The sequence below is a fragment of the Nerophis ophidion genome, linkage group LG14 (genome assembly GCF_033978795.1).
Source record: "Nerophis ophidion isolate RoL-2023_Sa linkage group LG14, RoL_Noph_v1.0, whole genome shotgun sequence".
In the NCBI taxonomy this organism is placed as follows: Eukaryota; Metazoa; Chordata; class Actinopteri; order Syngnathiformes; family Syngnathidae; genus Nerophis; species Nerophis ophidion.
This window is the reverse complement of record NC_084624.1, coordinates 8,127,859-8,152,345: the sequence shown is the minus strand read 5'-3', so window position 1 is coordinate 8,152,345 and position 24,487 is coordinate 8,127,859. Positions and strand designations below refer to the sequence as shown.

General features: G+C 41.4%; 1 protein-coding gene across 1 annotated transcript in view; it reads left to right on the top strand.

The window, feature by feature from the left end:
- LOC133568898 (nicotinamide/nicotinic acid mononucleotide adenylyltransferase 3-like) overlaps positions 1 to 24,487 on the top strand; it is a 59,808-nt gene that overhangs the window by 34,613 nt on the left and 708 nt on the right. The window contains exons 5-8 of the mRNA XM_061921092.1: positions 5,197 to 5,610; positions 12,483 to 12,620; positions 12,712 to 12,890; positions 17,929 to 18,030. Of these exons, the coding sequence (XP_061777076.1) occupies positions 5,197 to 5,610; positions 12,483 to 12,620; positions 12,712 to 12,890; positions 17,929 to 18,030 (833 nt within the window). The remainder of the gene's footprint in view (positions 1 to 5,196; positions 5,611 to 12,482; positions 12,621 to 12,711; positions 12,891 to 17,928; positions 18,031 to 24,487) is intronic.

Sequence of the window (24,487 nt, the reverse complement as noted above, 5' to 3'; positions counted from 1 at the left end):
TATAGCAAGTTAATATTACTAACACAGACACTTGTAAACGTGTTAGCACAACAACGCTAACTTCATTACACTACGGTAGAACATACAAATATGCATGAAAACACTCCTACAGACGCCACACATGGGACGGTATAGTAAGTACGAATTGTTTTAGTTCTATTGTAAAACTAATATTAACTATAGTAAGTTAATATTACTAACAGACACTTGTAAACGTGTTAGCATAACAGCGCTAGCTTCAGTACACTATGATAGAACATTCAAATATGCATGAAAAACTCCTACAGACGCCACACATGGGACAGTATAGTAAATACGAATTGTTTTAGTTTTATTGTAAAACTATTATTAACTATAGTAAGTTAATATTACTAACAGACATTTGTAAACGGGATAGCATAACAACGCTAGCTTCATTACACTACGATAGAACATACAAATATGCATGAAAACACTCCTACAGACGCCACACATGGGACGGTATAGTAAGTACGAATTGTTTTAGTTTTATTGTAAAACTAATATTAACTATAGTAAGTTAATATTACTAACAAACACTTGTAAATATGTTAGCTTAACCACCTTAGTTTCATTACACTACGATAGAACATACAAATATGCATGAAAACACTCCTACAGACGCCACACATGGGACGGTGTAGTAAGTACGAACTGTTTTAGTTCTATTGTAAAACTAATATTAACTAGAGTAAGTTATTACGAACAGACACTTGTAAACGTGTTAGCATAACAACGCTAGCTTCATTACACTATGATAGAACATACAAATATGCATGAAAAACTACAGACGCCACACATGGAACGGTATAATAAGTACGAATTGTTTTAGTTCTATTGTAAAACTAATATTAATTATAGTAAGTTAATATTTCTAACAAACACTTGTAAATGTGTTAGCTTAACCACCTTAGCTTCATTACACTACGATAGAACATACAAATATGCATGAAAACACTCCTACAGAAGCCACACATTGGACGGTGTAGTAAGTACGAACTGTTGTAGTTCTATTGTAAAACTAATATTAACTATAGTAAGTTAATATTGTTAACACGGACACTTGTAGATGTGTTAGCATAACAACGCTAGCTTAATTACATTACGATAGAACATACAAATATGCATGAAAACACTCCTACAGACTCCACACATGGGACGGTATAGTAAGTACGAATTGTTTTAGTTCTATTGTAAAACTAATATTAACTATAGTAAGTTAATATTGTTAACACGGACAATTGTAGATGTGTTAGCATAACAACGCTAGCTTCATTACACTACAATAGAACATACAAATATGCATGAAAACACTCCTACAGACGCCACACATGGGACGGTGTAGTAAGTACGAACTGTTTTAGTTCTATTGTAAAACTAATATTAACTATAGTAAGTTAATATTACTAACAGACACTTGTAAATGTGTTAGCATAACAACGCTTGCTTCATTATACTACGATAGAACATACAAATATGCATGAAAACACTCCTACAGACGCCACACATGGGACGGTGTAGTAAGTACGAACTGTTTTAGTTCTATTGTAAAACTAATATTAACTATAGTAAGTTATTACGAACAGACACTTGTAAACGTGTTAGCATAACAACGCTAGCTTTATTACACTACGATAGAACATACAATTATGCATGAAAACACTCCTACAGACGCCACACATGGGACGGTGTAGTAAGTACGAATTGTTTTAGTTCTATTGTAAAACTAATATTAACTATAGCAAGTTAATATTACTAACACAGACACTTGTAAACGTGTTAGCATAACAACGCTAGTTTCATTACACTACGTTAAAACATACAAATATGCATGAAAACACTCCTTACTGACGCCACACATGGGACGGTATAGTAAGTACGAATTGTTTTAGTTCTATTGTAAAACTAATATTAACTATAGTAAGTTAATATTACTAACACAGACACTTGTAATCGTGTTAGTATGAAAACGCTAGCTTCATTACACTACGATAGAACATAAAAATATGCATGAAAACACTCCTACAGACGCCACACATGGGACGGTGTAGTAAGTACGAACTGTTTTAGTTCTATTGTAAAACTAATATTAACTATAGTAAGTTAATATTACTAACACAGACACTTGTAAACGTGATAGCATAATAACGCTAGCTTCATTACACTACGATAGAACATACAAATATGCATGAAAACACTCCTACAGACGCCACACATGGGACGGTATAGTGAGTACGAATTGTTTTAGTTCTATTGTAAAACTAATATTACCTATAGTAAGTTAATATTGTTAACACGGACACTTGTAGATATGTTAGCATAACAACGCTAGCTTCATTACACTACGATAGAACATACAAATATGCATGAAAACACTCCTACAGACGCCACACATGGGACGGTGTAGTAAGTACGAACTGTTTTAGTTCTATTGTAAAACTAATATTAACTATAGTAGGTTAATATTACTAACAGACACTTGTAAATATGTTAGCATAACAAGCTAGCTTCATTACACTACGATAGAACATACAAATATGCATGAAAACACTCCTACAGACGCCACACATGGGACGGTATAGTAAGTACGAATTGTTTTAGTTCTATTGTAAAACTAATATTAACTATAGTAAGTTAATATTACTAACAGACACTTGTAAATGTGTTAGCATAAAAAGCTAGCTTCATTACACTACGATAGAACATACAAATATGCATGAAAACACTCCTACAGACGCCACACATGGGACGGTATTGTAAGTTTGAATTGTTTTAGTTCTATTGTAAAACTAATATTAACTATAGTACGTTAATATTGTTAACACGGACACTTGTAGATGTGTTAGCATAACAACGCTAACTTCATTACACTACGATAGAACATATAAATATGCATGAAAACACTCCTACAGACGCCACACATGGGACGGTATAGTAAGTACGAATTGTTTTAGTTCTATTGTAAAACTAATATTAACTATAGTAAGTTAATATTACTAACACAGACACTTGTAAACGTGTTAGCATAACAACGCTAACTTCATTACACCACGATAGAACATACAAATATGCATGAAAACACTCCTACAGAAGCCACCACACATTGGACGTTGTAGTAAGTACGAATTGTTTTAGTTCTATTGTAAAACTAATATTAACTATGGTAAGTTAATATTACTAACAGACACTTGTAAATGTGTTAGCATAACAAGCTAGCTTCATTACACTACGATAGAACATACAAATATGCATGAAATCACTCCTACAGACGCCACACATTGGACGGTATAGTAAGTACGAATTGTTTTAGTTCTATTGTAAAACTAATATTAACTATAGTAAGTTAATATTACTAACAGACACTTGTAAATGTGTTAGCATAACAAGCTAGATTCATTACACTACGATAGAACATACAAATATGCATGAAAAAGTCCTACAGACGCCACACATGGGACGGTATAGTAAGTACGAACTGTTTTAGTTCTATTGTAAAACTAATATTAACTATAGTAAGTTATTATGAACAGACACTTGTAAACGTGTTAGCATAACAATGCTAGCTTCATTACACTACGATAGAACATACAAATATGCATGAAAACACTCCTACAGACGCCACACATGGGACGGTATAGTAAGTACGAATTGTTTTAGTTCTATTGTAAAACTAATATTAACTATAGTAAGTTAATATTACTAACAAACACTTGTAAATGTGTTAGCTTAACCACCTTAGCTTCATTACACTACGATAGAACATATAAATATGCATGAAAACACTCCTACAGACGCCACACATGGGACGGTATAGTAAGTACGAATTGTTTTAGTCCTATTGTAAAACTAATATTAACTATAGTAAGTTAATATTACTAACACAGACACATGTAATCGTGTTAGTATGAAAACGCTAGCTTCATTACACTACGATCGAACATAAAAATATGCATGAAAACACTCCTACAGACGCCACACATGGGACGGTATAATAAGTACGAACTGTTTTAGTTCTATTGTAAAACTAATATTAACTCTAGTAAGTTAATATTACTAACACAGACACTTGTAAACGTGATAGCATAATAACGCTAGCTTCATTACACTACGATAGAACATACAAATATGCATGAAAACACTCCTACAGACGCCACACATGGGACGGTATAGTGAGTACGAATTGTTTTAGTTCTATTGTAAAACTAATATTACCTATAGTAAGTTAATATTGTTAACACGGACACTTGTAGATATGTTAGCATAACAAAGCTAGCTTCATTACACTACGTTAGAACATACATATATGCATGAAAAACTCCTACAGATGTCACACATGGGACGGTATAGTAAGTACGAATTGTTTTAGTTCTATTGTAAAACTAATATTAACTATAGTAAGTTAATATTACTAACACAGACACTTGTAAACGTGTTAGCATAACAACGCTAACTTCATTACACCACGATAGAACATACAAATATGCATGAAAACACTCCTACAGAAGCCACACATTGGACGGTGTAGTAAGTACGAATTGTTTTAGTTCTATTGTAAAACTAATATTAACTATAGTAAGTTAATATTACTAACAGACACTTGTAAATGTGTTAGCATAACAAGCTAGCTTCATTACACTACGATAGAACATACAAATATGCATGAAAACACTCCTACAGAAGCCACACATTGGACGGTATAGTAAGTACGAATTGTTTTAGTTCTATTGTAAAACTAATATTAACTATAGTAAGTTAATATTACTAACACGGACACTTGTAGATGTGTTTGCATAACAACGCTAACTTCATTACACTACGATAGAACATACAAATACGTATGTTTGTTTTAGTTCTATTGTAAAACTAACACAAACGTTTTGAGGAGTGATGAATGAAGAATCCATATGAGTAGAAACGCTATGTATGGTTTTACTTTCGGTTCAAGGCATTAAAACCAAAAGTACATTTCTGCAGTGAGCAAACTCGTCCAATAGACGGCACCATAGCACAAACAATAACACATCATTTTAGTCCTCTGCTAGTGGTTAATGGAAATTATTGAACACATCTTTTTAATCGCAGCAGGGTTCAAAGTGTAGGAAAAAAAGTGGCGGTTTATACTCTGGAATTGACGGTACATTGCTAACAGTGAATGGATTTACCCACTTCCTGCCCCAGGTGCTCCTCCTCAGCTCAAGCTGCTGTGTGGAGCTGATTTCCTGGACACCTTCAACAAGCCGGGCCTGTGGCAGGACGAGCACATGGAGGAAGTGGTTGGGCGCTTCGGTATGGTGTGCGTCAGTCGCGGGGGTCTGCAGCCCGAGAAGGTGGTGCACGAATCGGACACGCTCTGGCGCCACAGACGGAACATCTTCCAGGTGAAAGAGTGGGTGAGGAACGAGACCAGCGCCACTGAGGTCAGACGGGCTCTCCGGCGGGGAACCAGCGTCAAATACCTCATCCCGGACTCTGTGATAGAATACATCCAGCAGAACAACCTCTACACCGAGGACAGCGAGAGGAGAAACGAGGGCATGGCTTTGAGGCCGCTCACCAGGGAGGCACATCAACCAGCGGAGAGTCTGGACGACTGACACGGATCGATGCTTGTCTTCAAAGACGAGGGATCGAGTTCCACCAGCTGCTGATGCACCAGCTCGACATGCTCACAGAGGCCTCGCTTGAGCCTCCATCACTGTGGACATTCTGCATGGAGGAACGCTTCTGAGCAGGCTCATCAAGTAGGAGAGCGTCTGCGTGACTGAAATGAGTGCAACGGCCCCGAATTTCCCCCTTGAAGTAACAATTCAATCACACATCGATACTTCTCTTTTAGTCGGGGAGATTTACTTTACTCTCTACTTGCACAAAAAGCTGCCAACAAAACCAATGGACGAGATTGCATCCTGTCTGTCCTTTTCTGGACTTGTCTTTAGCTCTTAAATGTTGCCTTTTTTTGCCTGGGGGAAGTTATAAATGATGTATTGAAACTTGGCTTTTCTAAATGCCCTCTTTTTTTTTTTATTGATTGATACTTCAGAGCAGGGGGCGTCCAAACTTTTTGACTCGGCGGCCGCATTGGGCTTCAAACATTTGGCCGGGGGCCAAAAGCAGACTGCATGTAAAGTAACTAGCGTATTTTTCGGTGTATAAGTCGCTTTGATAAAACCCAACAGCAAGAATAGACATTTGAAAGGCAATTTAAAATAAAGAATAGTGAACAACAGGCTGAATAAGTGTACGTTATATGAAGCATAAATAACCAACTGAGAAGGTGCCTGCTATGTTAACGTAACATATTATGGTAAGAGTCATTCAAATAACTATAACATATAGAACATGCTATATGTTTACCAAACAATCTGTCACTCCTAATCCATAAATCCCATGAAATCTTAAACGTCTAGTCCAGTGGTGTCCAAACTTTTTCCACTGAGGGCCACGGACTGAAAAATCAAAGTATGGGGGCCTTTTTGATATTTTTCCTTTTTAAAAGCAATACCATAGTTGTTGTTTTTTTACCTTTATAGTTTTCCTCAAGTTTGGTCCCCGGTCTCGGGAAGGGTCTCAGTTGTAAAATTGTTAGAAATAAGTAGGGATGCACCGAAATGAAAATTTGTGGCCGAAGCCGAAGCCGAATAAAATTTAAACGCTTGGCCGAATACCAAATAATGAATGCAGTTTTTCACAATTTTTTTAATATTGAATAAATAGCCTAGAATAAATATTTAGACATGTTTTTCAAATAAAGTATTTTTTTTATTGAATATCGACATTTTTTTAATATGCCAGTAGTCTTTGCTTTTCAAAAAAAGCACAGTTTTTCATTTATATTAGGCATTCAAACAAAACATGCATTCCAAAAAAAAAAGAAGTGCATTAAAGTGGATAAACCCACAACAAAAGAATTATTGTCCTTTTGGCAAAAGTCTACTTAGCCACAGTAGATATGCTAATAATGTAAACAGAAGGCTTAAGTAAATCTCAATTAAGTGTGTGCTTGTAACCTCATACACTTATACAGGTAGCCTACACAACAGGCTAATAATGTAAACAGAGGCCCCACTAAATCTCAATAAGTGTGTGCTTGTAACCTCATACACTTGTACATAGAAATAAGTAGAGATGCACCGAAATGAAAATTTGTGGCCGAAGCCGAATAAAATTTAAACGCTTGGCTGAAGGCCGAATACCGAATAATGAATGCAGTTTTTCACAATTTTTTAAATATTGCATAAATAGCCTAGAATAAATATTTAGACGTGTTTTTCAAATAAAGTATTTTTAATTGAATATCGACATTTTTTTGATATGCCAGTAGTCTTTGCTTTTCAAAAAAAGCACCGTTTTTCATTTATATTAGGCCTTCAAAGAAAACATGCATTCCAAAAAAAAATGAAGTGCATTAAAGTGGATAAACCCACAACAAAAGAATTAGTGTCCTTTTGGCAAAAGTCTACTTAGCCACAGTAGATATGCTAATAATGTAAACAGAAGGCTTAAGTAAATCTCAATTAAGTGTGTGCTTGTAACCTCATACACTTATACAGGTACACAACATATCCCAACGTCACCGCGTCACTGCACGTTGGTTGATTGCGTCACCGCGTCAAAAAATTGCGTCACACGCCACTATTCGGCCTTGTTTTTAACTCATTCCACCGAAGGCCGAATGTGGCTTTTTTTGCCATATTCGGCCGAATATATTCGGTTACCAATTAATCGGTGCATCCCTAGAAATAAGTCATAAATTATTATTTTTTCATTTAACGCTTGAATCCCGAGATCAACTTCAGGTCTGTCCGTCGTTATAACGTTTTTTTAATTTTGTTTTCTATGTTTATTGTCACGCATTGCGATGCGCGGAGGTGTCAACTCAAGATGCATGGGACCAGACAAGCAAGTTAGCAGGTAGGAGCTGGATTTAATTTATAAAATGACAAAAGAACACTGATGCAAATACAAAAGAAAGCGCGCGCAACGCACGGGGAGCTAGGCTAACACTAGCACTGGGTAAAAGTCCAAAAGCTGCGCGTGTCATGCGCCCAAAAGCTAAGGTGGAACTTAGCAAGCCAAAAACAGGACCAGATAAACGAACGTGCATGTGGCATAAAGCAAGTGAAGAACTCAGACAGAACAATGGGAGTAGGCAGGTATAAATACAGAAACGGTAATCAAAAACAGGTTTGTGCAGGTGGAACAAGTGAAGTCGCTATGGTGACGAATACAAACAAGGAAGTGCTCAAATACTGGGATCTGCAGAGTCCAAAACGTGATCAAAACATACACAAAAGCACTCAACAAACGGTCCATGTAGTGGATCGTAACATTTATGCCCTTTATGTCAAAACCCTTTTTTATATGACAAACACACAAACTGTGCAACATTTTCCCCCAAAACATTTCAAAGTGGAATATTTGATGTGAAGTAATTGGAACCCTAAATAGGTCAATAATTCGTAACAATAAAAAAAGAATAAGTGTTGAGAATAAGCAAAATGTATATTTATATTTTTTGTACTTTTAACGCTTAAGTCTGTAAATCTCTTGATTATAAGATTTTATAATTTTTTTCATACTTTTCATGCCCTTTTTGTGAAAGAAAACTTTGTTTCGCACAAAATATGCAATATTATCCCCCCAAAATATTTGAAAGTGAAATTGTTCCAGTGAAGTAATTGGAGCTTTCAGCAGGTCGACAACAGCTTTGTGTTATTCGTGTTACATGTCACTGTTTCTTCTTTTATTACACTCTTTTAGGTTTTACATTTTTATTATAGTATTTTTTAGAATGGGCCATTAACAAATTACCTGGGGGCCACAAATGGCCCTCGGGCCGCACTTTGGACACGCCTGGTCTAGTCTCTTACGTGAATGAGCTAAATAATATTATTTGATATTTTACAGTAATGTGTTAATAATTTCACACATAAGTCGCTCCTGAGTATAAGTCGCACCCCCGGCCAAACTATGAAAAAAAAGTGTGACTTATAGTCCGTAAAATACGGTATATGTATTATACTAATATAATGGAGAGTGGTAAGTGGTAGATAATGAATGGACGATACTTACATAATGTATATAAAACCCTAATGGAGGTATTTGGATGGTTCTTTAGGGGCTCTATAGGCTCCATTGTAAGCAGACTTTCAATCGCATTTATTTAATATTTAAAATCAACTGTCATAATGATTGTGAACAATACGTAAAATTCCCAAAAAAGAGCCGTTCCCCTTTAAAGGGGCCCTCTAATGGTGACAAAATTAGCACGTATTTCTTAGTTTCAGAGCTAAAAATGATAGCTACTTGTAAATTTCCCCCCAAAATGGACACAGTAGTGATTTTAGGCTTGTTTACTAGGGGGCGTGGCCTGCGGGCCTGCAGCAAAGCGGGGTGTGCCAGGACCGTCTTCCCTCCAGTCAGCAAATTATGTAACGCCCCCGTTTAGCTCCAAAATGTTAACTGGCCTGCATCCACCTGCTGACGTCACCTACAGAAGACCGGAAGCAATTTCATATTTTGACTTGGCGGCCGCATTGGGCTTAAAAAAATTGGCCGGGTTGCCAAAAACCGACTGCATGTAAAGTAACTATCTGTATTATACTAATATAACGGAGAGGGATAAGTGTTAGATAATGAATGCATGATACTAACATAATGTATATAAAACCCTAATGGAGGTATTTGGATGGTTCTTTAGGGGCTCTATAGGCTCCATTGTAAGCAGACTTTTAATCGCATTTATTTAATATTTAAAATGACAAAAAAAAACAACATCTGTCATAATGATTGTGAACGATACGTAAAATTCCCAAAAAAGAGCCGTTCCCCTTTAAAGGGGCCCTCTAGTGGTGACAAAATTAGCACGTATTTCTTAGTTTCGGAGCTAAAAATGATATCTACTTGTAAATTTCCCCCCAAAATAGACACAGTAGTGATTTTAGGCTTGTTTACTAGGGGGCGTGGCCTGCGGGCCTGCAGCGAAGCGGGGTGTGCCAGGACCGGCACTTTTAGCTCCAAAATGTTAACTGGCCTGCATCCGCCTGCTGATGTCACCTACAGAAGACCGGAAGCAATTTCATATTTTGACTTGGCGGCCGCATTGGGCTTCAAAAACTTGGCCGGGGGCCAAAAACCGACTGCATGTAAAGTAACTATATGTATTATACATAAGTGGTAGATAATGAATGCATGATACTAACATAATGTATATAAAACCCTAATGGAGGTACTTGGATGGTTCTTTAGGGGCTCTATAGGCTCCATTGTAAGCAGACTTTTAATCGCATTTATTTAATATTTAAAATGACAAAAAAAAAAAAACATCTGTCATAATGATTGTGAACGATACGTAAAATTCCCAAAAATGTGCCGTTCCCCTTTAAAGGGGCCCTCTAATGGTGACAAAATTAGCACATATTTCTTAGTTTCAGAGCTAAAAATGATATCTACTTGTAGATTTCCCCCCAAAATAGACACAGTAGTGATTTTAGGCTTGTTTACGAGGGGGTGTGGCCTGCGGGCCTGCAGCGAAGCGTGGTTTGCCAGGACCAGGCTTCCTTCCAGTCAGCAAATTATGTAACGCCCACTTTTAGCTCCAAAATGTTAACTGGCCGGCATCCGCCTGCTGACGTCACCTACAGAAGACCGGAAGCAATTTCATATTTTGACTTGGCGGCCGCATTGGGCTTCGAAAAATGGCCAAAAACCGACTGCATGTAAAGTAATTATATGTATTATACTAATATAATGTGGAGGGATAAGTGGTAGATAATGAACGGATGATACTAACATAATGTATTTAAAACCCTAATGGAGGTATTTGGATGGTTCTTTAGGGGCTCTATAGGCTCCATTGTAAGCAGACTTTTAATCGCATTTATTTAATATTAAAAATGACAAAAAAAAAAAACATCCGTCATAATGATTGTAAACGATACGTAAAATTCCCAAAATGTGCCGTTCCCCTTTAAAGGGGCCCTCTAATTAATGGTGACAAAATTAGCACGTATTTCTTAGTTTCAGAGCTAAAAATTATATCTACTTGTAACTTTCCCCCCAAATTAGACACAGTAGTGATTTTAGGCTTGTTTACGAGGAGGCGTGGCCTGCGGGCCTGCAGCGAAGCGTGGTGTGCCAGGACCAGGCTTCCCTCCAGTCAGCAAATTATGTAACGCCCACTTTTAGCTCCAAAATGTTAACTGGCCTGCATCCGCCTGCTGACGTCACCTACAGAAGACCGGAAGCAATTTCATATTTTGACTTGGCAGCCGCATTGGGCTTCAAAAGATTGGCCGGGGGCCAAAAACCGACTGCATGTAAAGTAACTATATGTATTATACTAATATAATGGAGAGGGATAAGTGGTGGATAATTAATGCATGATACTTACATAATGTATATAAAACCTTAATGGAGGTATTAGGATGGTTCTTTGGGCTCTATAGGCTCCCTTGTAAGCAGACTTTTAATCGCACTTATTTAATATTTAAAATGATTAAAAAAAACATCTGTCATAATGATTGTGAACGATACGTAAAATTCCCAAAAATGTGCCGTTCCCCTTTAAAGGGGCCCTCTACTGGTGACAAAATTAGCACATATTTCTTAGTGTCAGAGCTAAAAATGATATCTACTTGTACATTTCCCCCCAAAATAGACACAGTAGTGATTTTAGGCTTGTTTACTAGGAGGCGTGGCCTGCGGGCCTGCAGCGAAGCGGGGTGTGCCAGGACCGGCACTTTTAGCTCCAAAATGTTAACTGGCCCGCATCGGCCTATTGACGTCACCTACAGAAGTCTGGAGGCAATTTCATATTTTGTAGTTTGTGTCAACGTACTAACGTCTTCATTCCCAATCACGATATTTTCACGCGGAATTTGAAAGAATGATCCAATATGGCTGCCAGATGCATGTTGCAGGTGGTAGCAGGACGACTAAGGAAGGGCTCAGCCTGCATACGTCTTCAACTTTCAAGTCAAATTGACTTGGAGGAGTGTAATTTGCAGAGAAGAAGAAGGGTTTTGACGGGGGGAAAATGTAAAATAGTCAAGTTAAATGCTTTTACAAAAATCAGGAGCACCCTCAAGGGAAGAAAGAATGAGTCACAACCTGCGTTAAACAGAAGACAAGATAAAAAAGAAAGATTTTGCCAACATTGCAAGAGTTATTTCGATGTGCCCCGTTTCCTGGTTGATGTTTGTGTAACCCCTCATGTGAGACTGAAAGGTACTCATTATACGTACAAATCGGCGCTCACATGGAATTACATATGTACAGTAATCCCTCGCAGGCTCGGTCAGCATCCTGCCAGATAAAGGTGCATTGTACGATTACGTGACGCTAACGTGCGCGGAGAAGTGGGCGGCGTTTTCCATTAAAAAAAATGGGACCCGGCCGGTAATCGGATTAGATTTGAGTTGGGTTCAAATGCGGGGATTGAGAGAGCGGGATTTGCACTCCAGCACAAGTGGCCGCCTCGCACAGCCCATCTCCTCGCCAGCCCAGAGTGAAAGACGACCACGCCAGAATGCCTGTGGATCTCAACGGATACTGGAAAATGATCTCCAACGACAACTTTGAGGAGTACCTCAAGGCTCTAGGTCAGTCTGAAAGCCTGCACACTGAAGACCGTGGAGCTCAGAGTATACCACACACCTCAATAACGGTGCGCGTTCCTTGTTTTTTTTGCAGACGTCAACGTCGCCATCAGAAAAATCGCCACTCTGCTGAAGCCCGACAAGGACATCGCCCACGACGGGGATCACATAATCATCAAAACCCTCAGCACCTTCAAGAACTACAACATGGATTTCTATGTGGGCAAAGAGTTCGAGGAGGATTTGTCCGGCGTGGATGACAGGAAATGCATGGTGAGTATTTTTTTTACTAACAGCTATCCATCCATCCATTTTCTTCCGCTTATTCCCTTTCGGGGTCGCGGGGGGGCGGTGGCGCCTATCTCAGTTACAATCGGGCAGAAGGCGGGGTACACTCTGGACAAGTCGCCAGCTCATGGCAGGGCCAACACAGATAGACAAGATTCACACTCACATTCACACACTAGGGCCAATTTAGTGTTGCCAATCAACCTATCCCCAGGTGCATGTCTTTGGAAGTGGGAGGAAGCCGGAGTACCCGAACATGCAAACTCCACACAGAAAGAACCCGAGCCTGGATTTGAACCCAGAACTGCAGGACCTTCGTATTGTGAGGCAGACGCACTAACCCCTCTGCCACCGTGAAGCCAACAGCTATTCACTATTAAACCACCTCCTATGGTCATCCATCCATATGCTACCTCTTGTCCCTTCTAAATCAATTTTTATTTATGTAGCACTACTAACCAACAAACTGTTTCTAAAGTGCTGTGCCTTTCACATAAAGTTCTTGAGAAAGCCCAAGTCTAGTAGAGCAGCGATTCTCAGACTGTGTTACGTGTTCAGGTTCAAACACTGATGACATCTATTAAACAAGACAAGAAGCAAGGAATTCAACAGAGACAGAATTAGATTTAGCTCAATGAGGAGAAACGTCTGGACCAGGGGTCGGGAACCTTTTTGGCTGAGAGAGCCATGAAAGCCAAATATTTCACAATGTTTTTCCGTAAGAGCCATATAACATTTTTCAACACTGAATACAACTAAATCTGTGCATTTTTCAGTAAAACAAACATTTTCATAGTATAATAAGTCTCTTATTCTTTTTAACAACATTGTTATTATAAAAGTTAACCAATAATACATATCAATCAATCAATCAATGTTTACTTATATAGCCCTAAATCACTCGTGTCTCAAAGGGCTGCACAAACCACTACGACATCCTCGGTAGGCCCACATAAGGGCAAGGAAAACTCACACCCAGTGGGACGTCGGTGACAATGATGACTATGAGAACCTTGGAGAGGAGGAAAGCAATGGATGTCGAGCGGGTCCAACATGATACTGTGAAAGTTCAATCCATAATGGATCCAACACAGTCGCGAGAGTCCAGTCCAAAGCGGATCCAACACAGCAGCGAGAGTCCCGTTCACAGCGGAGCCAGCAGGAAACCATCCCAAGCGGAGGCGGATCAGCAGCGCAGAGATGTCCCCAGCCGATACACAGGCAAGCAGTACATGGCCACCGGATCGGACCGGACCCCCTCCACAAGGGAGAGTGGGACATAGAAGAAAAAGAAAAGAAACGGCAGATCAACTGGTCTAAAAAGGGAGTCTATTTAAATACTTCTTACCATTAATGCGAAATCTTGAACAGGTGCGGTAGAAAACGGATGGTTGGATGTTTTATAATTTGAACGTTATTTTTGAAACTGTGATTACCAGCGGAATTATTCATTACTTATCGTGTTAAGCAATGTCAGCTAAGATTTATCTGAGAGCCATATGCAGTCATCTGGCTCTAGAGCAAAAGGTTCCCTACCTCTGGTTTAGGCATTAGACACCTTTTTACCTGCACTCTGCCTCCCGCTGTTTCCCACATCTACAAAGCAATTAGCTACCGACTGCCACCTACTGATATGGAAGAGTATTACACCTTTACTCGGCATAGCTCGGTTGGTAGAGTGGCCGTGCTAGCAAACTGAGGGTTCCAGGTTCGATTACCGCTTCTGCCATCCTAGTCATTGCCGTTGTGTCCTTGGGCAAGACACTTTACACACCTGCCCCCGGTGCCACCCACACTGGTTTAAATGTAACTTAGATATTGGGTGTCACTTTGTAAAGCACCTTGAGTCACTAGAGAAAAGCGCTATGTAAATATAATTGTCCGAGAGCCATATGTAGTCATTAAAAGAGCCACAGGTTCCCTACCCCTGGTCTGGACTGTACTCTTTGTACAGTTCCACCAAGGTCTTGACGAAAGATTGTACGCCACCTCTTTTATTTGGACTTTCCCCTGATTACGTGGCAACAGCCGTTTCTAAGGGGCGGGGCTCGTAAACAGCCATCGCCATTGATTACAAAACAGTTCAAAGAAAAGGTCTGTTCAAAGAAAAGGTCGTAAAAGAGTTCAAAGAAGCCGTGCCTGGAGGGGAGTCCGGTCCTGCTTCCTCTCCGCTTTGTAGTTCTCGGGTCAAGACAAAATATTTCTGCAGATTACACCTTCATGTTGCTTCCCATCCTACACAGTGGAGTTTTAAAAGCCTTCTTCTCGGTATGATCAAAGACAGCTTTTGTCTTCTCGCCGGGAACTCTTTGAAACACAAAGTTGTGTGATAACTTAGATACAATTATTCTGACATTGTTTGTCGTTTTAAAATGGCAAAAAATATTAAATATGCATTGAATTACTTTCCTATTTTTATGATGTCAGATCTGTGTTGTTGTTGTTGGGGACAAGTGTTGTAAATTAGCTTTGACTACAAACATTATGATGCATACATTTGATAACTTTTTCAGATATCTATGTTGCTGTATCTGTCCCTATTTCAAATAAACATATACACACACACATATATACACATACACACATTTTTATATATATATATATATATATATACACACAAACACACACACATATATAAATACGCACACATATATACAGTACATATATATATATATATATATATATATATAAGGGAATAAGCAGTAGAAAATGGATGGATATATGTATATATATATATATATATATATAGTTGTAAAACTTACAAACGCTGCTTGGAGTGACGAATGAAGAATCCATTAGTGTAAAAACGCTATGGACGACTCGAAGACAGAATTGTAGGTCTTTAACCTAACATATTATGGTAAGAGTCATTCAAATAACTATAACATATAGAACATGCTATAAGTTTACCAAACAATCTGTCATTCCTAATCGCTAAATCCCTTGAAATATTACACGTCTAGTCTCTTACGTGAATAAGCTAAATAATATTTGATATTTTACGGTAATGTGTTAATAATTTCACACATAAGTCGCTCCTGAGTATAAGTCGCACCCCTGGCCAAACTATGAAAAAAAACTGCGACTTGTAGTCCGAAAAAATGTCGGAGAGTTGGTTGGCGGCCGAGAGTGGAGTCGGCTCTCTTGGTTGCTTTGTTGGGTCTGCTCCTGTCTCTGGCCATGCTCCCTCCACCCCAGCGGATTATGGCGTGGAACACCGCAGAGGCCACCACAGTGTATATGTTTCTTTTAGTTTTTATTCATAGCTGTATGTAGAAGTGGCTGGTTGTACCTGCTGCTTTAATGTCTTTGATGTTTGATGTTTCCCTCTTACACACATGTGAGAGGGATGTGTATTATGGTTATGAGTTGTTGTTTTTTTCCCTCGGCCTCAGTCTGGACCCCCTCGCCAGGCAGGGCCCAGGCTTAGACCGATTTTTTTATCATGTTTTATTTTATCTTAATTTTTTTCTCCCATTCCCCCCACTTGTTTACCTGTATCTCACCTTTTTTTGTAAGGGGCGCTAGAAGCCGGCAGACCCGTCAACGATCCTGTTTTGTCTCCCTGTAACGTTTGTCTGATCTTGAATGGGATTGTGCTGAAAATTGTAACTTTCCAGAAGGAACTCTCCTGAAGGAATAAATAAAGTACTATCTAATCTAAAATACGGTATACAGTAAATCGATAATATACATAGTGTGAAGAGACCGGAATGAGAATCAGCACCTCCAAGTCCGAGTCCATGGTTCTCGCCCGGAAAAGGGTGGAGTGCCATCTCCGGGTTGGGGAGGAGACCCTGCCCCAAGTGGAGGAGTTCAAGTACCTAGGAGTCTTGTTCACGAGTGGGGGAAGAGTGGATCGTGAGATCGACAGGCGGATCGGTGCGGCGTCTTCAGTAATGCGGACGTTGTACCGATCCGTTCTGGTGAAGAAGGAGCTGAGCCGGAAGGCAAAGCTCTCAATTTACCGGTCGATCTACGTTCCCATCCTCACCTATGGTCATGAGCTTTGGGTCATGACCGAAAGGATAAGATCACGGGTACAAGCGGCCCAAATGAGTTTCCTCCGCCGTGTGGCGGGTCTCTCCCTTAGAGATAGGGTGATAAGCTCTGCCATCCGGGAGGGACTCAAAGTAAAGCCGCTGCTCCTTCACATGGAGAGGAGCCAGATGAGGTGGTTCGGGCATCTGGTCAGGATGCCACCCGAACGCCTCCCTAGGGAGGTGTTTAGGGCACGTCCAGCTGGTAGGAGGCCACGGGGAAGCCCCAGGACACGTTGGGAAGACTATGTCTCCCGGCTGGCCTGGGAACGCCTCGGGATCCCCCGGGAAGAGCTAGACGAAGTGGCTGGGGAGAGGGAAGTCTGGGTTTCCCTGCTTAGGCTGTTGCCCCCGCGACCCGACCTCGGATAAGCGGAAGATGATGGATGGATGGTTTAACATTGTATTGAAAAAAAAAAATTATGTTTACATTTCCATTTTTCCAGGGCGTTTGTACAAACTTGCCTCAACGGTGAACTGAAACCGTTTTAAAGGATGGAATGCGATAAATTAATTAATAAATCCCAATAGAAATGGACATGTTCATTATTGTGTTGAGCAGAAGGGTGTTTCTAATATTGTGTCCTTCTGAAGTTAATTAGAAATGCACTCCAAGATTCTAAAAATGGTTTATTTTTATAAAGACCGTCTTCACACAATATAGGAAGCTGCACTAAATATGCATAACATCAGTCTTTCTGTTGCAATAAGATAAGAAGAATGTTGTCTGATTATTAGAAATAAGCCCATTTTATGTAATCAGATTGAGACACGGCATGCTGAGAGGGATCAAAGCTGATCTTTTCCTTGGGAGAGAAATACCTTTTTTGTTTGCCGATTACAGATAAGCCGTAAAAGCTGTTTAAAGGCCGAGAGTGAATGAAGGTCACGTGCATCCTTTCCGAGCCGAGCGGCGTCTTTCACATGTTTCGGCCTATACCGGCTCACTGAGTGACCTCTCTCGTCCTGACCTGTAAACCCAGACCACCATCACCTGGGAGGGAGACAAGCTGGTGTGCGTGCAGAAAGGGGAGATCGAAGGACGAGGCTGGACCCACTGGGTGGACGGAGACGAGCTTCATCTGGTAAGAACCCACCGCCCCCATGCCTTGAATATTAATTGCACTTTAATCCAAATCCTAAACGCCTGTCAGCACATATAATGCCAGATAAAAAAAACTGTTTATTGTGTGTTTTGTCATCAAGAACTGTGGTCATAGATCCATCAACATTCGCCACCCAGCTGTAATTCCCATTAGGAACACTTCAAAAGATGCCTTGCATGCCCCACTGTGGCGTGTAATGACGGCATTAGCATGTGAAAAGAATTTGTAAAGTAACGACCAATATCATTAGTCTCCCGTTATCCGATTTCCTTCTGTGTGATTACGCTCGCTTCAACAAAAAGCAATCAGCCTGGTGGTTTTGTTGAAGCCAGGCCCAGCTGATGTTTGCTGGAGACCACAGGTGACACCTTGCAGGCTGCTGGAGAACAGCAACAGCGGCCTCTGCCGGTGGAAACTGATATTACAGCTTGTTAAGTACAGTCAGTGACGGGCAATAACAAGCTACATGTCGCTAAGTTGTAGCTTAGCTACTTTATTAAAGGGGAACGTTATCACCAAACCTATGCAAGCGTCAATATACACCTCGATGTCGCAGAAAAAAGAGCATGTATATTTTTAACCGATTTCCGAACTCTAAATGGGTGAATTTTGGCAAATTAAACGCATTTCTGTTTATCTGTCTTCTAGCGATGACGTCAGAACGGGACGTCACCGAGGTAATACAGCCACCATTTTCATTTTCACATTACAAACACCGGGTCTCAGCTCTGTTATTTTCCGTTTTTTCGACTATTTTTCGGAACCTTGGAGACATCATGCCTCGTCGGTGTGTTGTCGGAGGGTGTAACAACACTAACAGGGAGGGATTCAAGTTGCACCACTGGCAAGAAATCTGCCGCCAGACCCCCATTGAATTTGCCAGAGTGTCTTCACATTTGACCGGCGATGCTAAGACAGACATGGCACAGAGATGTATGGATAACCTGCAGATGCATTTGCAACAATTAAGTCAACGAAATCACAAAGGTGAGTTTTGTTGATGTTGTTGACTTATGTGCTAATCAGACATATTTGGTCGCAGCATGACTGGCAGCTAATCGATGCTAACATGCTACGCTAATCGATGCTAACATGCTATTTACGTTAGCTGTATGTACATTTGAAACTAGATACCCACATTTAATGCGAAACAAACCCTTACCAATCGACGGTTTAAAGTTGCTCCAGTGTCACAAGATGCGAAAGTCCTGATCGTTTGGTCTGAACATTTTACCGGCGATGCTAATAAGGCAGCCATGCTATGGGCCACTTCATTAGGTACACCCATGCTATGGCCGAATAGCGTCAATAGCTATTCGCTCAATAGCTTCAATTTCGTTTTCGCTATCTGCCTCCATACTCCGACCATCTGTTTCAATACATGCGTAATCTGTTGAATTGCTCAAAACCGCTGAAATCCGAGTCTGAATCCGAGCTAATGTCGCTAAACGTTGCTGTGGTAACCACCATGTTGTTTGTATTGGCAGCCCTGTATGACGTCACAGGGAAATGGACAGTCGCATCGCAAATATGGAAAATCAAGAACTTTAAAGCTTTTTTAGGGATATTCCTAAAATTTTGGAAAAAACTTTGAAAAATAAAACAAGCCACTGGGAACTGATTTTTATTGTTTTTAACCCTTTTGAAATTGTGATAATGTTCCCCTTTAAATGAGTAACTTTTACTCAAGTTACTTTTAGCCAAGTAGCTTACATCAAAGCTACAAAGAGAGAAAATGGACTGCCAATCAAGGCCTCCAAAAAATATGTAGAAAACCCAGAGAATATCCATGCAGACGGAAAACATCCACAATGATTGGTTGGTGTTCCTATGATGAGTCACGATTGGCTGAGGTTAGGGAGAAACATTACGGACTAGCCAATCAGAGGCAAGATAAGGCGGGTCATCCAAACCAGGAAGCAAAATCATAACAGACACTCGTGTCACATGACCGCGAGGGAGCCAGTCGAGAAATGTTGAGGTTGTAACATTCTTGATTAAGAAATGGCAATAAAAAGGAATTTTGGGGGATCCGGGAATTTTTCCAGTTTGAAAAACGACTGTTTTTTGTCCTGATTGGGAGGAATGTGTGGACGGTGGAAAGGGTTGAAAAATGTGGGAGGAGTAGTTGCCAGGAAAAAAGGGAATTTTTTAGGAACTTGGAAAAAGTTTGAATGTACAGGATGAGTGGAATGGTTGGAATTGGTAGAAGAATGTGGGAATTGTGGAAGTTTGAAAAATGGACAATTATAAAAAAAAAGAATTATGTGTAATCCTGGATTTTTTTTTTAATTGTTGAAGTAGAGCACACAATTCCTGAACAGGCTGAATATTTAGAAGATGGAAAGGTTTGAATCAGATGAAAAATGTGGTAGTTATGGAACTTTGAAGAATTTCCCATTTTTCAATGGGAATTTACAAACATTTAGGAAAAGCGGGAATTTTGGGGGAAAATGTTAAAAGACTTGAATGTTCTCAATGAGTTGAAATGGTTGGTGTTGAAATTTTTCTAATTGGTCGAGAAATGTTGAAGTTGTAACATTCTTAATTAACAAATGGTATTACGGAATTCCAGGAATTGGGGGAAAACCGCAAATTTTTCCAGTTCGAAAAACTTAGTTTTTTGTCCTGATTGAGAGGAATGTTTGGACAGTGGAACAGTTGAAGTGGGTTGAAAGTGTGGGAGGAGTAGTTTCCAAAAAAAAAGGTTTTGAAAAGAAGGAAATTCCTGGAATTTATTTGGAACTTGGAAAAATTATAGTTTGAATGTCCAGGATGAGTGGAATGGTTGGAATTGGTAGAAGAATGTGGGAATTGTGGAAGTTTGAAAAATGGACAATTCATTTAGAAATAGGGAAAATGACCAAAAAAAAAGGAATTATGGAAATCCTGGATTTTTTTTTAATTGTTGAAGTAGAGCACACAATTCCTGAACAGTCTGAATATTTTGAAGTTGGAAAGGTTTGAATCAGATGAAAAATGTGGAAATTGTGGAACTTTGTAGAATGTCCCATTCATTTCAATGGGAATTTACAAAAAAATTGGTAATTTCAGGAAAAGTGGGAATTTTTCGGAAAATGATAAAAGACTTGAATGTTCTGAATGAGTTGAAATGGTTGGTGTTGGAACTTTTCAAATGGGTCGAGAAATGTTGAAGTTGTAAGAAATGGTATTAAAAAGGAATTTTGGGAAATCTGCGAATTTTTCCAGTTCCAAAACAACTTTGTTTTTTGTCTTGATTAAGAGAAATGTTTGGACGGTGGAACGGCTGAAGTGGGTTGAAAAATGTGGGAGGTGTAATTGATAGAAAAAAGGGTCAAAATAGGGAACTCTGGAAATTCCTGGAATTTTTTGGAACTTGGAAAAAATGATAGTTCGAATGTCTAGGATGAGTGGAATGTGTTGAAGGTGGAATGGCTTGAATCGGTTGAAAAATGTGGAAGTTTGAAGAATGGCCAATTCATTTTGAATGGGAAAATCTGGAATTCTGGGAATTTTTTGAATTTTTCAAGGTAAAGCCCGCGATTCCTGAATAGGCTCAACAGTTTGAAGTTGGAACGCTTTGAATCGGGTGAAAATTGTGGAAGATCGAGCGCCCCAAATATGTCTATAGACAGCAATGCATCCTCAGACCTTGTCTTCACTTAATGTCTGCAGTATTAAGGCCTGGTGCATCACCAAAAAAGCCCCAGACTATGGGACCAAAGAAGTACCAGACTGTGGGACCAAAGAAGCCCCACACTGTAGGACCAAAGAAGCCCCACACTGTGGGACCAAAAAAGCCCCACACTGTGGGACCAAAGAAGCCCACACTGTGGGACCAAAGAATCCTACACTGTGGGACCAAAGAATCCCACACTGTGGGACCAAAGAAGCCCCAGACTGTGGGACAAAAGAATCCCACACTGTGGGACCAAAGAAGCCCACACTGTGGGACCAAAGAATCCCACACTGTGGGACCAAAGAAGCCCCAGACTGTGGGACCAAAGAAGCCCACACTGTGGGACCATAGAACCCCACACTGTGGGACCAAAGAATCCCACACTGTGGGACCAAAGAAGCCCCACACTGTGGGACCAAAGAAGCCCCACACTGTGGGACCAAAGAAGCCCCACACTGTGGGACCAAAGAAGCCCCACACTGTGGGACCATAGAACCCCACACTGTGGGACCAAAGAAGCCCACACTGTGGGATTAAAGAAGCCCCAGACTGTGGGACCAAAGAAGCCCAGACTGTGGGACCAAAGAAGCCCACACTGTGGGACCAAAGAAGCCCACACTGTGGGACCAAAGAAGCCCACACTGTGGGATTAAAGAAGCCCCAGACTGTGGGACCAAAGAAGCCCACACTGTGGGACCAAAGAAGCCCACACTGTGGGACCAAAGAAGCCCCAGACTGTGGGACCAAAGAAGCCCACACTGTGGGACCAAAGAAGCCCACACTGTGGGACCAAAGAAGCCCCACACTGTGGGACCAAAGAAGCCCCACACTGTGGGAAAGAATCCCACACTGTGGGACCAAGAATCCGACACTGTGGGACCAAAGAAGCCCCAGACTGTGGGACAAAAGAATCCCACACTGTGGGACCAAAAAAGCCCCAGACTGTGGGACAAAAGAAGCCCACACTGTGGGACCAAATAAGCCCACACTGTGGGATCATAGAACCCCACACTGTGGGACCAAAGAATCCCACACTGTGGGACCAAAGGAGCCCCACAATGTGGGACCAAAGAAGCCCCACACTGTGGGACCAAAGAAGCCCCACACTGTGGGACCATAGAACCCCACACTGTGGGACCAAAGAATCCCCAGACTGTGGGATTAAAGAAGCCCCAGACTGTGGGACCAAAGAAGCCCACACTGTGGGACCAAAGAAGCCCCAGACTGTGGGACCAAAGAAGCCCACACTGTGGGACCAAAGAAGCCCAGACTGTGGGACCAAAGAAGCCCCAGACTGTGGGACCAAAGAAGCCCCAGACTGTGGGACCAAAGAAGCCCCAGACTGTGGGACCAAAGAAGCCCACACTGTGGGACCAAAGAATCCCACACTGTGGGACCAGAGAAGCCACACACTGTGGGACCAAAGAAGCCCCACACTGTGGGACCAAAGAAGCCCCACACTGTGGGACCAAAGAAGCCCCACACTGTGGGACCAAAGAAGCCCCACACTGTGGGACCAAAGAAGCCCACACTGTGGGACCATAGAACCCCACACTGTGGGACCAAAGAACCCCACACTGTGGGACCAAAGAATCCCACACTGTGGGACCAAAGAAGCCCCACACTGTGGGACCAAAGAAGCCCCACACTGTGGGACCAAAGAACCCCCACACTGTGGGACCAAAGAAGCCCCACACTGTGGGACCAAAGAAGCCCCACACTGTGGGACCATAGAACCCCACACTGTGGGACCATAGAACCCCACACTGTGGGACCAAAGAAGCCCCAGACTGTGGGACCAAAGAAGCCCCACACTGTGGGACCAAAGAAGCCCCAGACTGTGGGACCAAAGAATCCCCAGACTGTGGAACCAAAGAAGCCCAGACTGTGGGACCAAAGAAGCCCACACTGTGGGACCAGAGAATCCCAGACTGTGGGACCAAAGAAGCCCCAGACTGTGGGACCAAAGAAGCCCCAGACTGTGGGACCAAAGAAGCCCCACACTGTGGGACCAAAGAAGCCCCACACTGTGGGACCAAAGAAGCCCCACACTGGGACCATAGAACCCCACACTGTGGGACCAAAGAAGCCCACACTGTGGGATTAAAAGGGCCCCAGACTGTGGGACCAAAGAAGCCCACACTGTGGGACCAAAGAAGCCCACACTGTGGGATTAAAGAAGCCCCACACTGTGGGACCAAAGAAGCCCACACTGTGGGACCATAGAACCCCACACTGTGGGACCAAAGAAGCCCACACTGTGGGACCAGAGAATCCCAGACTGTGGGACCAGAGAATCCCCAGACCGTGGGACCAAAGAAGCCCCAGACTGTGGGACCAAAGAAGCCCCAGACTGTGGGACCAAAGAAGCCCCAGACTGTGGGACCAAAGAAGCCCCACACTGTGGGACCAAAGAAGCCCCACACTGTGGGACCATAGAACCCCACACTGTGGGACCAAAGAAGCCCACACTGTAGGACCAAAGAAGCCCACACTGTGGGATTAAAAGGGCCCCAGACTGTGGGACCAAAGAAGCCCACACTGCGGGATTAAAGAAGCCCCACACTGTGGGACCAAAGAAGCCCACACTGTGGGACCAAAGAAGCCCACACTGTGGGATTAAAGAAGCCCCACACTGTGGGACCAAAGAAGCCCACACTGTGGGACCAAAGAAGCCCACACTGTGGGACCAAAGAAGCCCACACTGTGGGACCAAAGAAGCCCCACACTGTGGGACCAAAGAAGCCCCACACTGTGGGACCATAGAACCCCACA